General features: G+C 42.4%; 1 protein-coding gene across 1 annotated transcript in view; it reads left to right on the forward strand.

Annotated features, from left to right (window-relative positions):
* The window catches only part of LOC138593579 (vinculin), a 29,554-nt gene extending 13,142 nt beyond the window's left edge, over nt 1-16,412 (forward strand). The window contains exons 2-21 of the mRNA XM_069664651.1: nt 4-74; nt 2,071-2,221; nt 4,082-4,190; nt 5,492-5,614; nt 5,739-5,899; nt 9,157-9,247; nt 9,365-9,512; nt 10,010-10,163; nt 10,244-10,419; nt 10,779-10,969; nt 12,189-12,388; nt 12,633-12,761; nt 12,902-13,051; nt 13,214-13,322; nt 13,401-13,703; nt 13,783-13,907; nt 14,009-14,194; nt 14,281-14,484; nt 14,597-14,701; nt 14,808-16,412. Of these exons, the coding sequence (XP_069520752.1) occupies nt 4-74; nt 2,071-2,221; nt 4,082-4,190; nt 5,492-5,614; nt 5,739-5,899; nt 9,157-9,247; nt 9,365-9,512; nt 10,010-10,163; nt 10,244-10,419; nt 10,779-10,969; nt 12,189-12,388; nt 12,633-12,761; nt 12,902-13,051; nt 13,214-13,322; nt 13,401-13,703; nt 13,783-13,907; nt 14,009-14,194; nt 14,281-14,484; nt 14,597-14,701; nt 14,808-14,954 (3,033 nt within the window). The 3' untranslated portion in view covers nt 14,955-16,412. The remainder of the gene's footprint in view (nt 1-3; nt 75-2,070; nt 2,222-4,081; nt 4,191-5,491; nt 5,615-5,738; nt 5,900-9,156; nt 9,248-9,364; nt 9,513-10,009; nt 10,164-10,243; nt 10,420-10,778; nt 10,970-12,188; nt 12,389-12,632; nt 12,762-12,901; nt 13,052-13,213; nt 13,323-13,400; nt 13,704-13,782; nt 13,908-14,008; nt 14,195-14,280; nt 14,485-14,596; nt 14,702-14,807) is intronic.
* The last annotated feature ends 1,806 nt before the right edge of the window (nt 16,413-18,218 follow it).

Genomic DNA, 18,218 nt, shown 5'->3' on the forward strand with positions numbered 1-18,218 from the left:
CAGGTGGGGAAGGACACCGTTCAAACCACAGAGGACCAGATCATGAAAAGGGACATGCCACCAGCTTTTATCAAGTAAGCCCACAGGGATCCCTCTAAAGACGCCTGTTTCCTGCAGTGTCAAACCTCTCCAATGTATCCAGATGAAACAGTTCTCTCCTTACAGTATGTGGAACCCACCGGCCTCTCTCGGGCTCTCTCTCTCTCTCTATCTGTTGCAGTAATGGCCGGTTGTGCCCAAGCGAAGGTCAGACATGGCATGTTAAGTGCCTCAGAGTCTTGCCCTGGTGTTACATAAATACTTCATTGCACACGGAGGAGCTCCTTTAGGCTAAAGGAGAAGGGCCACAAACTCATACATTGCCCTCATACATTAGAGCCACTGGCTGCTGCTGATGCTGCTGCTGCTTTTGGTTTACATGTCGAAATACAAAGCACAAAAAAAGTGACGTTAAAGAAGAGATGAACGTATGTATCCTTGGCTAAATCATTAGCTTGTGCTCAGCTGCCCATCTGTCCTTATTAAAGCCATCCACAAATCTATATTACATGAGAGACTACAGTTAAGGGAGAGGCGGGACCTACGAGCCCCCCCAAGGTCAGGGATGAAACGCATTGGCAGGCGCAGGTCGTCGGGCTCAACACATTTGGCGCCTCGAAGTCACATCGTCACCCTGTCGTCATCCATCAGCACATGTGCTGGAATGCGTCTCCTCCACTAAATATAGTGTCCGCCGGGGTCCGGTTAATGCATGGCTGTGACTCGCTAGCATGCTGAAGGACACTGCTGGCTGGCTCTGCAACGACACACACACACACACGTCATGCACATACATTAGCCTTCATCCTGCAGGAAACTGAAGGAAGAATGGAAACTGAGCTCCTCTTGTTTGGCCCCTTTGAAACTCCCAAACTGTGGGAACTAAACATGTGCAGATCTTTGGCTTGTTGCCTGTTTCTATGTGCAATATGGCTGTTATGATACAACGCAGGTGGCATGTATAACACCGAATCAAGTCTGTGTTTTGCTCCAGAGTTCGCCGAGTGCATCACACCCGGTAGGCAGCTATCAATCATTTACATATCTGTGGAAACAGGGGTTAAGCTGGGCCAGAGCCAGCGAGGGCGGAGCTCTGCTTCTTGTGGCCCAAATCACATCCTGTTTTAACAATCACATAGCCTACTGGCCTCAGAGGGCTTTACAATCGGTACAACATATGACTCCCTCAGCCGTTAGAGCAGTTTGAAAGTGCCTCCCTCATATTTCTCTCACTGAAGCATCCACAAAAAATGCACTGTCCTTTCTATTCAAGTATTTTTAAGCTCAAGTTAATCACAGTAGACTTCTGCGGTTTCGAATGCTGCGGAAGAAATCTACTATCCCCAAGGTCAAGAACAAACCTTCCCACCCTAAATCTTTAGGCTGTCTCGTACGGTCTCTCTTCAGGGCTATGTGTTTGTGTGAACATGTTTTGTGCTCGTAGCAACAAAGCTTGTCATACAGGAAGGAAACTACAGACAGTGGTTTTAGGATAAGTAAGATCAGAGTAAGCTGCTCATTAAGATGTGAGAACTCTCTGTAAAAGGTGTTAGGATTTTGCTAGCAGTTCACAATCTCTCTTCACGCTGAAATATATTACATCAACAGTCAAATCTAATCAGGTTAAACAGTTAAAATCCCTTCATATATAAAATAAATGTAAGAAGAAGTGTAGTGCAGAGGACTGCAACGTCCTAGTTCCCTATTTCACCCCGATATGGAGGTTGATTTAAAAAGTAAGCCTTCTAATATTTATACATGATCCGCTTTTACTGTCCTATTTCCTTGAAATTCAATTATAAGCATATATAAGAAGAGGATATGAAACAAAGTCGTGCGTACACAGCAGCTACTCTATGTTTTGGCTAGCTGTATCCCTGAGCTTCCGTCTGTTTTTGCTGCAGGCAGTTTGCTGTCTCCATGCGAAATGTCCATCTGGCTTCTGAAGGGCTCCATATCCTCAGCATGACTTTGTTTTTTTGTTTTTTTATTACCGTCTTCTTCAAATCAACCTTCTTGTTCTCTCCGCAGAGTGGAGAATGCGTGCACGAAGCTGGTGCAGGCCGCCTCCATGCTGAAAGCCGATCCGTACTCTGTCCCTGCTCGGGATTACCTCATCGATGGCTCGCGGGGCATCCTCTCCGGGACCTCTGACCTGCTCCTGACGTTCGATGAGGCCGAGGTATTCATTCATTCATTCTTTACGTTATTATGTCTGCTTTCTGAATGAAGATTTTGTGACAGGAAATAGAAAATCAATCACTTCACAGGTTGTGGTTTGGCCCCCAACATCAGAAACATGTGAATTTAATAGTGCTTTATTGAGACATCAGATGGTGGAGGTATTGATTTCTCTGCCTCTTGTGCTCTGGAGTTCTCCCAGTGCATTAATAAAGCAGCGGTGCAAATCGGTGTGCGCTTACATGTGCTTTGATTTTTTTTTTCTTTCCTTTCTATCCACCTGGACAGGTCTCATGTTTACAGATGATGTTTCAGACGACTGTACTTTTGTCAATATGACTTCACTCTTTCTGTGCTGGGCTGCTTTTGAACAATAACAAAAGGAGGAAGTAGAATGAGCTAACTTCTGTATTGCACCCGAAGCAGGGACTTATAGCTCCTGCATGCACCATAAAGGAAGTCAAAGATGTGCTCAACAAGGTTGCTTAAGTTAGATATAGTGCACCATATTTGAATGGCATAGCGATGTTTATTTGATCTTAATTTGGACTTTAATTCAAGTTTAATTAAATTATTATTTTTTGGTAAAAATAGATGATTTTATATTTTAAAGTTGTAATCTCGAAGATCTCGTTCTCTTTGGCGGCACCTATGGCGATAAACGGTAATTGCGGGAGCACAGTTAAAGTTGTAACTCTTCCTTCGGTCGTTTTTCGTTTTAGACTGTTTGCCTTCATCTGAGCGTCAAATTTGTTTCTTTTTCTTTGGATTTTCACTTATTTTTGAAGTTGTGTCCATAGTCATCGATCTTGTAAATTAATGTTTACTCGCAACACTTGCCACTTAGCTCCGCCTACCCTCTCTGGCAGACCAACCACTGCTGGGTGATGGTCTCACTAACTGGGCGCTGCTTGTGATCTTTTCCTCGAAAGTCGCCACAGACACCCAGTCTGTAAAACTGCAAATGCAAAGGCTTTCATCAGTGGGCCATAGGCTCAATCACCATTGTGTTACCTTATTCGGCGATAGATAGAGACTTGACAGATATTTATTTACATGATAATCTTTAAGATTATTACTTTAACTGTAAAATATCCTTTCCAAGACGTACCTTTTATAATAACTCTTGTCATAGCAGCCAATCAGGTATTGGTTAGCGTTGCACCCCGAGGCAGCCGAAGTTGAAAAATGCACAAACCATGGCTGTAATAGCTTGGAACTGTGTAAAGGCTTGTATCATTGATTTTCATTGAGCAGAAGCAGAGCTGAAAGGGTTTAAATGTCTTTTTAATGGTCACTTGAGCAGAGCAGAGGGCTGCAGTCTCAGGCTTTTCTGGTATAAGGACAGTATCCACTCCTGTGTCCCCCTGGGGCACTGTAATGCAACAGCAAAGACGGAGAGGTAGATAAATATGCCGCACATGTCTTTGGAACTCTCCATATTTCTTCCACAAACACTTCCTAAATCTTGAACCAGGCAGGAGTATCATCTATCAGGCGGGCCCATCTTTCTTTACCCTCTGAGGCATGGAGAGGAAAATAAAAAAAAATTGCACATCAGCTCTCTTGAAGCAGACATCAGGCGTCCCTGCGCTGTCTGCAGCAGTCAGCAGGACTCAGCAGGAGTCATCAGTCAGCGGTGGCATCGTGTTTTCCGATGCAGATCAGGGATGGTGGCTCCAGCGGGCCACATAAAGCCGGAGTGAAGCGGGACAAAGAGGCTGGAATGTCAGTAGGCAGCATTATCAGAGTGTAATTAGAGAGACTGTGATCAGGAGGGAGGGAGGGTGTGTTTGCATAATCACCTGCCTCTGTGGAAGCTACATTTATTTATTTATTTTTTGTACTTTCACTGCCGTAGGTGCGCAAAATAATCCGTGTGTGCAAAGGCATCCTGGAGTACCTGACAGTGGCAGAGGTGGTGGAGTCCATGGAGGACCTGATCACTTACACAAAGAACCTGGGACCAGGTCAGTCTGCTGATACAGTCGTGACAATATCACCTCACTGAAGGCTCCATTTACAGGGTTTTGTTTGCATTGTTATGTTTGTTTCAGTGGTGAGAGTGCTACCAACATGCTCAATTTATATATAAGCGGTGCAATGCAAAAATACTCAATTACAAGTGAACGTTTAGTTTATTAGTTTCACACGAATAAAAAAGATACGGAGCACATGAAGAAATTATAAAAGCATGTTTGTGGATATGATAGAAACCTGAAGAAGTCATAACAAAGGTAATACAAACACCAAGACAACCTAAATATCAGTTTTCACATATAAAAGTGCAGAATTTAAGTTGACAAAAAAGAGGGGAAAATGTAAAGAAACAATGGAATGACAAACAATATCTTTTGTGATTAATACTGTTCCAAATTGTGTTTTTTTTGTGCATAGAGACACAAAGGATTTGATTAAATGAGCATTTTCCTTCCACAAACTAACCCCCCGATATTTGACTGACTGCTGACCAAAAGATGTTTTATACAAAGGAACAAGGAGATGTTTAGCCTGTCTAGTAGGATAATTATGTAATTAATGTATCTAAAACAAACAGGTAAATCTGTGTTATTAAATTACAATTTAAAGACAAATGAACAGATTTGAATTTGTTTATGTCGAAAATAGTTTTTTCTATTAACTGAAAATTCAGAAAGAGAAGTGCACTTGGTGCAACAGAGTTGGAAAAAAGTAGCCAATCTAATAACCTGTTTTTGCAGCCGTAATATTCTTCGGAGATAAGTTGGAAAGGTGCTTGCCCATACAATATAACAGCATGATAAATATGGATAACTGTAATATAATGTTAAGAAACAAGTGTTGTTTACAAAACTCTTAAGACTTTTAGTGACCTTTTTTTGCAGACAAAACCAACCTGTTCTCTCCAATATAGAAACATAAAAGGGCTTCCGAAATGTGTTTGAAAGTTGCACATTGTCAAATTATTTATGCAATCAATTATTCCTTCCATCTCCAATTTCAAACCCTTTCATGTTTCTCCACAGGGTGATTACGTTCTCTGATTTGTCTTGGATAATGTCCAAATTTATCATAAAGCTTAGACAAGTTCGTGAAAAGCTTTAGAGGTACAAGAGTTTTACTAACCCTGGTTATCAAATGCTTGTATTGAAGTTAAAGGAAACATTTCCCTCTGATATTTCTTGGATATAAATTACATGAGTACCACTACCTGAAAAATTACACCCGACGTTTGTTACTCGAGTAAATGCACTTAGTTCATCGCCATCTCTTGTTTGCTGCTGATGTCCAGGGATGACCAAGATGGCAAAGATGATCGATGAGCGACAGCAGGAGCTGACGCACCAGGAGCACCGAGTGATGTTAGTCAACTCCATGAACACCGTCAAAGAGCTGCTGCCCATCCTCATCTCAGGTAATCACGCACTACCTTCATGTAGAGAGCATTCCTGCACATTGCTTGTTTCTGTTTCGGCCCACACGTTGTACTTCAGGCCGGTATTTGTTAGTATTTGAGTGAGTTCTGGTTTGTATTTCAGGTATCAAAATCTTTGTCACAACCAAGACGTCTGGCAGCCAGGGTGTGGAGGAAGCTTTGAAGAACCGAAACTTCACTTTTGAGAAGATGAGCGCCGAGATTAACGAGATCATCAGAGTGCTGCAGCTCACGTCCTGGGACGAGGACGCCTGGGCCAATAAGGTGCGCACGATACATTACATGCTTTTACATCGGCTTGTCTATAATCATAGCGTGCACACAACTGCTATTATACAAGTGTTTAAACTGTTTTTGTGCATTCTTTACGGATCGCAGCTGGAAGCAGTGTATGTACGAGCAAGAATTGAGTGTGCTTTCACACTCTCCCAGAATGCCTTTGGCAGGAAGCTGCAGACTGGAGTCATTAGGAAGTGATGTTAATCTCATTTGGTGTATTTTTTTCTACTTTCTTAAAAAGGCATGCACTTTGTTTCACTAGGAACATGATTGAGCAATGCTTTTGCTATCCTTAAAGTTTACATATAGCTTTTAATTAAAGTAGGAATGCTTTACCTTCTCTGTCTCTCTGTGCAGTTAGTTTCTCTTATGGGTCACTTCTTTCTCTCCTCTGCACATACTCCTTCTTTCCTCTCCTGACACTTTCTTTTTGTTGCTCTCAGTTGGTACGTCCACTTCCAACATTCATATTTATGTCGTTCTTCCTTTTTCTTTTCACCGTTTCTTTCTCCCTTCACCCCCTGTAGAAGGTAAGCCTTGCCTCTCTCGCACCTCGGTTGTGCGGCAGCATGTCTGAGAGATGTGTGTGCTGTCTGCTTTGTGGTGCCATTGTGTGCTTTATCAGTAGTGACGCAGTTACAAGGTTAAAATATTGACTTTGATTAGAGCAGTAGGTAAAATTAGCAGCATTTGTGTACTGCTAATGGAATGGTGCTGATTGAAGTTACGCGGGTTGAAATGTTGATTTATGCAGTTTTTTTCTTCTTTGGATTTGTTTTGCTTTATAACATGAGATTGTATCAACATCTATGTGTCCTCCTCCTGTGCCATTTAAACCTCACTATGTGCATGTACCTGTGTGGTTACTGATCGACCTAACTAATGCTGTATTGATCTGGAAGCCATTAAGAGAACTCTCTCCCTGATCTGTACTCGTCATAAGAGGAGAGCACATAGAAAACTGATATGGATATTTGTGTATGAATGAATACGTTTACTTACTATATGGTCTAGTTTGCTTACAGATCGTATTCCCACGTACACTAAATGTGACCTTTCACTTCCCTCTTACTAATGCCACGAGCCACACCTTGTCTATTTGTTGAGTAATCCCATTCTGCGTTGGATTATAGGTTATGATGAATGTCTGTTTGCGTTTACACACATCTATCCACGTCTCACTTTACACATAAACAAGCGCTTTCTGACAGAGCAGCAGCTGCACAAGTTTGAACAGTAAACGAATACACCCACGCAGCTCTGCTAACATCACTTCACACCTTTTGCACTTCCCTTTTTCCCCCCTCCCTCGTTCAGCTCAATTTCCACACTCCCAGTTTCTCAGACAAACATGCTTTTTGTTCTCTTTTCAAAACAAGCAGTTGTGGTTTGTTCCTATTCAGTATAATATGTTATAAAACTCTGTGAGGAAGATTCAAGCAGAATCATTGTACTCATTCATCCGCTCTGGTCTCCTGCTTTGCCCCATGTCCTACAGGACTCTGCTTTGTTTTGCACACTTCGGCAATGAGTGGACTCATTGTCGAGTCAGCCCCTGTTGGAAACATTGTTGTATTTCCATCCACCCTGATTGAGATACAATGGAGAGTCGTTTGGCTTTCATAACATGACACGCTCATTTTTGAGGATGTAAAAGAATGATTGACGGAGCATGCGCGGGGGGGTTGTGCCTGTCTCATGTTAGCGATGCTGCACATGGACTTTGCTGTGTTTCTTTTCAACTTTAACAGTTAAATCAGAACGATATCAAGTTGGCAAGAGACTGAAGCTTTTCTTGACCCTGTTACTCGCTCAGGAAAAACTGTGAATGAGGAATAATACACCCTAACACAGTTAGAATGATTCTTATTTTTAATAGAGCTGACAGATAAGTGATTTTTAAGACCGATACTGGATTTAGAGTTGTAAATTGACCGTTTACTGATATGGCAGCCAATAGAAAAAAATTTTTTATGTGTATTCTGCAACGATTCGACCAAGCGAAGGCACCCAGAAGGCTGCTTTCTTAAAGAGGGGGTATTATGCTGTGTCACATTTTAAGACATATATATAATGTTGCAATGTGGAATGTCCAGATTAGTCGTGGGTGAAGTTTCAAATCTGTAGGTAAAAGTATGTTGGAGTAATCCCCAAATCTTCTTAGCTCAGTCTGCAGGCTGCCAGGTTTCACAGTTTTTTCTACACGCTGCACTTTGTGACATCACAAAGTACAGTCACAAATGCTGTGTTCCAGACAACTGGGAACTCGAGAACTTCCGACCTCAACTGATGTTTCTTTCTTTCAGAGATTTTTTATATTAACCAGCTACCTATCATACTATATGATAGTAGTAGTTATTTCAATTAAATGCAGCCAAATGTATATTACGTTGCTTTTCAGTTGATAGTTTACCATTAACGATGTGCCTCTCCATGGGTGCAGCCATTGTTGTGTGACGTCAGACATCTCATTCTCTGTGAAGTCGGGGTAGACGAATCTGATCCGAGTTCACAAGTAAGAACTCCCACTTTGAATGGCGTTCCAGAGCAATTTTTCTAGTTGGAGGTCGGAAAAACTAAATTTCCGAGTTGTCTGGAATGCAGCAAAAGTGCAGCCTATCAGAAGATCAGAAGAAAGCAGGCTTGTAGGGGCAGGGTTTCTTAAAGAGATAGAGCTGACTTGAGTTGTTTCAGGCGGAGGCTGTATGAGGGCCTGCACAGAGCAGCAGTGTGAGAAAAATGTAGTTTTTTTTAACTGTAAATTATGCTAAGCTACTCCACAGGTATCACAGAGTGAAATCTGGAAATTAGCATAATACCCCCCCTTTAAAACAATTACATGTATTGACAAACGTTTAACATTATCAGACAGCGCTGGGAGTATTGTAAACGATGACATCAGAGCTCTCTGCTTTTCTTTATTTACTTTATGAAAGAAGTTTTCACATATCGAAAAACATATACGGTGGGCGATATCGATATACATCGTGATTGGCCGACTGATGTTTATCTGTCAGGCTCTATTTCTAAATATAATTACAAGGCAGCACATGTTAACCTCATTCACACAGGATATACATTTTTTAATAGAATATAAACTCTTTAAGAATCATGTAATGATTCATGGAGAGAACATGTATGAATGCAATTGCTAAGGGCATTGAGCGACTCTTCTTTGAGTTTTCTTTAGCTGCATTGATTCCCTTTAAGTTATTCATTTATTCTATCTTCCAAACCTAAAGGACACGGAGGCCATGAAGAGGGCTCTGGGGCTTATCGACTCAAAGATGGCTCAGGCTAAGAACTGGCTGAGGGATCCCAACGCTCAACCAGGTAATAAACATCCATGTCCTCTACCTTAAAATATTCATTGTGCTGCTTATCAGGCTGATAATCGAGGTGTATCTGGTAATGTTATTGACGTGTGTGACTTTGCTTTTGTGCTTTTAGGGGACGCAGGTGAGCAGGCCATCCGCCAGATCCTCGATGAAGCAGGGAAAGTTGGTGAGCTGTGTGCTGGGAAGGAGCGCAGAGATATCCTGGGCACGGCCAAGACTCTGGGCCAGATGACTGACCAGGTGTCAGAGATGAGGGCCAGGTATGCTTAACAACGTAAAACACATTACTTTTAGTGTCTGTGTCAAAAATATGGCAAGACATTTTCCCTCAGTCCATGTGTCTTTCATTAGATAGCATTCTTGTACTGTATGTTGCTTCTTTTACACAGTAGTTTGATATTTTATCCTTAAAGGATAGGCAGTGTAAGGCAGAGGGGATTTTAGTGCGTAAGAGTGGAAGCAAGATCCCTCTGATATGAGACCTGATAGTCACCAGAGACCCTGAGTCACGCTAGATTAAAAGCAGCTGTCTGGTATTAATCCATAATCTACTTTAACCCCTCGTTGAGTTCCTCTTCCGAAAACTGAGAGATGCCTCTGAGCCCCGTCTGGAAAAAGAAGTTAGAATATACCGCTCTTAAACAAGCGGACCATACGGATTACGCTGGTTGAGTAAACAAACTATGCATGTGTGGTCTTAAAAGGCATGGCACTACTGCAGTTTATGGCATCCATGTGTTTTCCTTGTCCACCCCAGAGGTCAGGGCGCTTCCCCTGTAGCCATGCAGAAGGCACAGCAGGTTTCCCAGGGGCTTGACGTGCTAACCGGCAAGGTGGGAAATGCTGCTCGCAAGCTGGAGGCCATGACTAATTCCAAGCAGGTCATCGCCAAAAGGATCGATGCTGCACAGGTGAGTCATTAACCTGGTTTGCCTTAACAAATTTGACCTCTGAATTCAAGTTCTTCACAATGTTTTTCCTGCCCCTGCAGAACTGGCTGGCAGACCCTAACGGCGACCCGGAGGGAGAAGAGAACGTCAAGGCCCTGCTCACCGAGGCCAAAAAGATTGCAGACATGTGTGAGGACCCGAAAGAAAGAGACGACATCTTGCGCTCTATTGGAGAGATCGCTGCCATGACTGCCAAGCTGTCTGATCTCAGAAGACAGTGAGTTCCTGACTGCTGGAATTATTACATCATTCTATGCTACATATGTGTTATTCAGTCCAAGCCTGGCTTAGTCATTTTTACTCACAGATCAGTGAGGGATTTGTGTCTTCTGTCTTCCCTATAAAAGTTGTCTTGTAAAAAGTCTTGTCATAACATGCACACATGGCTGTGGGGGGACAGATTTCACACTACATTTCAACTGGAATCTCTCTCATTCCCCCCTCGTACAAGTGGTCTGGACTATGGGTTTTAATTCTGGGTCAGGCCTGAAGCTATTAATCCACAAATCTGATTTAAGACATATCTTAGTGATAAAACCCTACATGAGACTTTTCCCTGTTTTTAATCCCTTATAGGGGTAAAGGCGACACTCCCGAGGCCCGAGCTTTGGCTAAACAGATCGCCACCGCTCTGCAGAACTTGCAGTCCAAGACCAACAAAGCCGTGGCTAACAGCAGGCCCGCGAAGGCAGCTGTTCACTTGGAAGGGAAGATTGAGCAGGCGCAGCGCTGGATTGACAATCCCACTATGGATGACAGCGGCGTGGGTGAGTCTGGCTCCCCTCCTCCCCAACTTCCTCGTCTCTCTATCTCACTTCTTCACATTCCTTCCACTGCTCCTGCGGCTAAACTGCAGAGCAGACACTTTCTGTACATGACGCTTTCCACTGTACGTGACATTCCTCATCGCCCTACGCTGTTATTTTTGTCTTTGGTTTGGCTTCTCTCTTCTAAAACCTGGACATCGTCCTTTATGTTTACAGCAGAGCTGTCGGCTGGCTGCTGTAATGCTTACCTCAGAGAAATAACATGAACTATTACAGAAGAGGCCAGGGTGTTCTTTCTCTTCTGGTGTTGGTACAATCACCAACTTAAAATACCACAACTACTTAGATTATTTTGCATTTTCAGTTCAGTCATACAAGTCATTTTTAAGAAAAAAACTTCTGGTCTGGTTCCAGCATCTGAAATAATAAAACTTGCATAAGTTTTTAATGTATCCTAAAGTATGGAAGATAAGATGCTGTCTGTTTTGGGGGGTATACAAGAGGGAATTAAGGATTTCTATAGCTATTTATTAATAAAACGTGTACACAAGTTATTTCAACACTATTTCTATTGATTTACATTTGAAGCACATTCAAAACAAACAAATTACAGCCTACCATCTGGTTTCGCCATGTTGAGTTTGTAATCCTGCTAGCTAACGGTGCGGTAGTTGAGCTCAGCCTACGGTAATGTGAGGATGACCGTGACGAAGCTTTAGCCAGATTATAGCGCCGTCGTCTAGGTAAAATACCTTAACACAATAAAATAGCTCTCTCTGCATTTTATACTGGTATATTGGTCGCCCCGATATAAGAAAAAAAAGTATTAAAAGTGTGTCTTATAGGGTTTTGGGCAATTTCCAGTAAAAAACACTATTTAAAAATGTCAATATGCCTGTTGTGATTGGCCTTTTTTTCAATTTGAGGACATTAATCAGACTAGTAGCTCCTATAATTGAGAACCACAGGGGTCCTAAAGGGGCTCCTAGGGGGTCTCCAAGAATAAACACTAAAATTTGATACATTAGTAACACGTTGACAGAATGTCTGAATATTTTGGTCCTGGTTTCAAACACTTTCTGTCATAAAACACCTCAAAGGAACAATCCTATCAGATGAGTAAACCTGGAACAAAATATTATTAAATGGGAAAAAGTCAGTTAACTAGCAGAATGTTGGTTTTCTTCATGTGTATATATCTGTGTCTGTGTGTGTTTAGGCCAGGCAGCCATCCGCGGGTTGGTGGCAGAGGGCCGCAGGCTGGCCAACGCTCTCCCTGGCCCCTACAGGCAGGAGATGCTGGGTAAGTGCGAGCAGGTGGAGCAGCTCATGGCCCAGCTGGCTGACCTGGCTGCCCGAGGAGAAGGGGACTCCCCTCAGGCTCGTGCCGTGGCTCAGCAGCTCCAGGAGGCTTTGAAAGTAAGACGACTCTCATTCATATAGTCAGACCTGTAGCTTCTTTGAGACAGAGAAACAACCCCCTCTGCTGGTTATAAGTGGTGGAAGAAATGCAGTAATCTAAGAGTAAAGAGTATAACCACATTGGAAAAATATGTATTTAATCAGGTGATGTCAACGCTTATTAAGAAACTATTAACTGTTAATTAACAAGATCAGTGCGTGTAATCACGACAGGTTATAATATCTGGTTTCCTCCCTCCAGGAACTCAAAGGGAAGATGCAAGAAGCGATGACTCAGGAGGTGTCTGACATCTTCAGTGACACCACCACCCCCATCAAATTACTGGCAGTGGCTGCTACCGCCCCGCTCGACGCCCCCAACAGAGATGAGGTCAGCTGTACAGTCACTCTGCGCCTCACTGTGATGTCACTGCAACAAACCTCCTTCAGTGCTGTTATATTTATTGGCAGGGTGTGGTATTATTACTAACAACCCTGTTGGATAATTGTTTGTGATTGAATCATGCGCAGGTCTTTGACGAGAGGGCTGCCAACTTCGAGAACCACGCCAATAAGCTTGGCGCCACAGCAGAGAAGGCTGCTGCCGTCGGCACTGCCAACAAGAGCACGGTGGAAGGAATCCAGGCGGCCGTCAAGTCAACGAGAGACTTAACACCGCAAGTATGTCACGGTTTAGTGTTTATATCTGTTTCTGTTTGTGCGTGCCCTCCGCTCTGCATCACCAGTCACGCAGCTTAAGCGTTTCCCGCCTCTTGAGCCAAGTCTTTAGCAGTTGTCGTTGGACTGACAATTAATGGCACGGATTGTTTCTTTTTTTTTAAGGTGGTATCTGCTGCTCGTATTCTGCTGAGAAACCCTGGAAACCAAGCTGCGTATGAACATTTTGAAACCATGAAGAATCAGTGGATCGACAATGTGGAGAAGATGACAGGTAGAGATGCTGTTAATTCCCTTATTACAAGTGATCCATATTCTACCTGCCTATTTTAACATGTTTTTTTTCTCCTAGGTCTGGTGGACGAGGCCATTGATACCAAATCCCTCCTGGATGCGTCAGAGGAGGCCATCAAGAAGGACCTGGATAAGTGCCGTGTGGCCATGGCCAACCACCAGCCACAGATGCTGGTCGCCGGCGCCACCAGCATCGCCCGCAGAGCTAACCGCATCCTCCTTGTGGCCAAGCGAGAGGTAGAGAACTCTGAGGATCCTAAATTCAGAGAGATGGTGAAGGCTGCATCTGATGAACTGAGCCAGACTATTTCTCCTATGGTGATGGATGCGAAGGCGGTGGCTGGAAATATTCAGGATCCAAGTAAGTTGATGTTGCTAGCAGGTTTTAGGATCTTATGTGGAACAGTAGTGATAAATGTGTTTGTTCTTTTAATCACCAGGTCTTCAGAAAGGCTTCCTGGACTCAGGTTATAAGATTCTTGGTGCTGTCGCAAAGGTCAGGGAGGCCTTCCAGCCCCAGGAGCCAGACTTCCCACCACCTCCTCCTGAACTTGATCAGCTTAATGTAAGACCTCAGATAAGCACAACTTTTAATTTGGCAAACTCATCTGAAGCAGCTTGGATTTAGCTTTTCGTGTAATTAAACCATCTATCTTGTCCTTGTAGCTTAACGATGAGGCAGCACCACCCAAACCTCCTCTTCCAGAGGGTGAAGTTCCTCCCCCCAGGCCTCCTCCCCCAGAGGAGAAGGATGAGGAGTTCCCTGAGCAGAAGGCTGGTGATATGGTCAACGAGCCCATGATGGTGGCTGCCAGGCAGCTTCACGATGAAGCCCGCAAGTGGTCCAGCAAAGTACGTCAACACTGCATACTCAGTAATGAGCTTTTATTTTGAAAGTCAATGCTTTCAGTTGCTAATGGTCCTGTTTTACTTCATAGGGAAATGACATCATTGGTGCTGCCAAACGAATGGCCCTGCTCATGGCTGAGATGTCACGTCTGGTGCGTGGAGGCAGTGGAAACAAGCGAGCCCTCATCCAGTGCGCCAAGGACATCGCTAAGGCTTCCGACGAGGTCACACGGCTGGCCAAGGAGGTCGCCAAGCAGTGCACTGACAAGCGTATCAGGACCAACCTGCTCCAGGTCAGTATCTTGACTTGAAGGTTTTGAATTGGCTTTTCACTTCGGAAAGACTATTCTTTACTGTTTTGATGTCACATTTTTTGACCTCACACGACTTTCTGACCTTCTTTAGGTGTGCGAGCGTATTCCCACCATCAGCACTCAGCTCAAAATCCTGTCCACAGTCAAGGCCACTATGTTGGGTCGTACCAACATCAGTGAAGAGGAGTCAGAGCAGGTGAGTGGATGTCGGATCGTAAGATGGCCATTTTTTTTCCTTAATTGCCTTTTGAATAGAATCGTTTGAGTCTCTCTCATCTCTTTTTTAATTTCTTCTCCAACAGGCTACTGAGATGTTGGTCCACAATGCTCAGAACCTGATGCAGTCCGTGAAGGAGACGGTCAGGGAGGCCGAGGCAGCTTCCATTAAGATCCGAACAGATGCAGGTTTCACCCTCCACTGGGTCAGAAAGACCCCTTGGTACCAGTAAGAGAAGAGCCACTGTTGCTCTGCTTCATGCTGGTTGTATCCAGCCGTCCAAGAGGACATTGAATGGACAGAAATGTATTCTATCAGAGCTATGATATCAGTGCCCCTCACTCTAATACTGTAAGGGCAAAGTTTCTCTAGTAGTCCCATCTCCTGTCTGTAACAGTTGCTGTTCTGGTAGAATGTAAACGATGGGACTATCAGTGCGCGTCATGGGTTAGATTCTTTTTTTCTAGTGTGTAAATTTGTTTTACTCTGAAAAATCCCAGGAATATATATTTGTTTTGATTAGAGGTTGGATTTCGTATAATATAAGGTTTATTTTGGCCTCTTCTAGACACAAACCTTAAGACAATTTTATATCTTTGTACTGATAATTTTACTATCACTATCATCCATTTACCTAGGCTAGGATAAGCACACAAACTTAAGGAGTTGTTACAAGTACAGTATAGGCCTACGCTCAGCACGCGCTAAATATATTCAGTGGTATTATGCCTGTTTACACTATTATTACAAGTGAAAGAGAAACACTGTTCATTATTTTACATTATGTAATGAAATTGTAGCAATCGTTATTTTCTTAAGAGTTCTGCCAAAGATGTTGTGCCATGATCTTTGAAAGAAGTTGTCTTTCTTTGGTCTTTTGAGTTTTAAGGGCTATTTTAGACAAGCTAATTAGATACATAACTTAAGTTAGCTTACATTTGAATCATTAAACTCTTTCTACATAAGTTTTATATTTCACATTATGCATTGAGATTACATGTGGGAAACAGGCTTGCGCTAAGGCCTTGTAGCCAGAGCGTTTAACTCTTACAGCAAGCTAACAAAGCCTAGTGTTCTTTAGAGAGGCTCTTATCGACTGCTGTTTTGATTCTTCTAAACACTGCGCACAGTTGTATCTCTCATGTCGTCTTGTTGTGCACAATCATTTCCTGTGATATACGAATTGCACACTTTTCCTAGGTAGTCAAGGGAACGAGCAGAGTTTAGAGATAAAGCACAGCGTCATCTGCATCGGGTGAAATCTTTCTTCTTGAAGTCTCAACCTGTCTCGATACACTAAACATCACTGGCCACGCTTTGTGGGAACTGTAGTTGATATTTTGAAACGTCTGAAGAGCGTTGGTGTGAATGTGTCTTTTTAAGTACCAACTGATGTGCCTTTGCGAAAGAAACTTTATTTGCAATTGATACAGTCTTCATTGCTACATGTTTTGTATCATCTGTACAAGGTATGATGGTGTTGATTTGTTCAGAACACTTGTACGTGATTCTTTTATAAAGTTACATCCGCTTCATGACTTAAGTCAAATTATGCTCTATGCAAACCCTGAGAAAGTTTGTTTAAAAATATTTCAAAATTATGCAACTTAGTTGTGTATAAAAGGGGCCTGAACTACATTTTTCTGAGGCATTGTTCACAATTTTGTAATAAAGCATTTTATAGCACTTGGAGGTGTGTTTGCTTTATAACTTCATCATCTTCCATTTTGTCTGAAAGTATCTACATGCATAAACTTGTGCTTGTGAACATCTTTTAATTATTTGTCATAAACGGGCAACTGTGACTATATTACTGTACCTCAGACTTCCTACTGACCTCTACTTCCACCTGTTTTAGCCTGCGGGTAATGTGCAGATGTCTCAGCCAACTGAACATAATATAAATGCTCTGCTTGTTCTTCACTTCGCCCAACAGACTCTTGTACTTTCTCTGGACACTAAGGGATTAATTGACCCACAATTCACATAAGAAATGTTTAATATTTCCGGAAAATGCATTAACCGCGGCTGAATGGACTCACTTGGGGGCCCAGGGAATGTAATAAAGTGTTGTGATCCCTAATGACCCGATGTTCTTTTCACTCTCTCATTGTCAGGTAGGCCTACCCATAAAGTACAATTCACATGGCAGACTAGACACAAATGCTTTATTACTTTTACTGCCCCATAGCGTAAAAAGCAACCAATTATCCTTTACTGGAATTTTGCTTGCCTCTGGGTTTTTGCATTGTCAGTTTGGTAAGTTATTTGAAGATATGCACTGTGTAAACACATTGTCAACAAATAATTGTATTAAAACAACATCTAATCTAATACAGGACTTGCCTTAAGGTCGAGTATTTTCTGTTTTGAGCTTCCTTGGAGCATATTACCAAACAAATTAAAACGGAAAAACATGAAACAACCCGCTTTTCGGTGTTGAATCATTAAACCAGCCTTGGCATCAAAATCATCACATTTAAATCTAAAAATAATGTCTAATGCTATAATTCCTTGCCATGGTGTAAGTTTAAAATTGCAGGATTTTTGAAAGGGGTTTGGCTACGGTGCCTTGAGAGACAGCATGACTGACGCTGAGTCTGAGCTGATGACGATGAGGTATGGTTTTACGCCCCCCCAGAGACAAAGGATGAATCATTCATGTGTAAACAGTTATGATTTGTTTAAGCAAGTGTAAATGCTTATGCTGAATAGCTTATTTAAAGTGTCCGTTCACTCAAATTGTAAACTACTTCTTGTGTTATTTTAGGATGTTGATAGTCTGCCCCCCCATCCCCCCAGAATGTCGCCCTCTCTGAGATTGTTATCTCTTGTGCCTTGATGTTATGTCTTTATCGGGTGACTTCTTCCCTTTCTCAGTATAGTTTACACTGACAGTGTAGATTTAGACAAGCAGCGTCAAGAAGACAAGAAGAAATTCCCAAGCCAATATCTAAACAAAAACATGCAGTTTACATGAACCAGTGGGCCACCAGGGCATTTCTCATGTGTAAATCGTCAGAATTTACATAATGTCATTTGCTGATGTAATAGTATGCATTAAACAGGGGGCCCATATTGTTCTCTGTAATTAGGTAATTTGATAAAATACAAATGTATTTAGAAATATGCATCATCTGAATTTTTACATTGGGTCCAATTAAGGAGATGGTGTAGTGCTTTATTAGGGCATATTATCCTACTCAATTGCCATCATTTTAATTACTCTATACTAAGGTTCTTTGGGACATTAAAGGGGCCTCAGGCCTGCTTGGTCATCCAGCCTTTGCAGTTTTGGTGAGCTGAGATGTGTGTTTTTACTCTTTTAGTTAATAACCTATGTTGGGATATACAGTATATCTGGTATTAGTATTGAATCAATGCAACGGTATCCTATGTAGAAAAACAAAACAAAATACACTGTCTAAAACTCAGCAACCAACATCTGTCTCCTGTTTGACTGTAAAGTAGAACTTAATCTAGGTGAGACATGTGA

This window comes from Semicossyphus pulcher, unplaced genomic scaffold (genome assembly GCF_022749685.1).
Source record: "Semicossyphus pulcher isolate SPU_LCO1_2020_fin unplaced genomic scaffold, fSemPul1.0.p SCAF_16, whole genome shotgun sequence".
In the NCBI taxonomy this organism is placed as follows: Eukaryota; Metazoa; Chordata; class Actinopteri; order Labriformes; family Labridae; genus Semicossyphus; species Semicossyphus pulcher.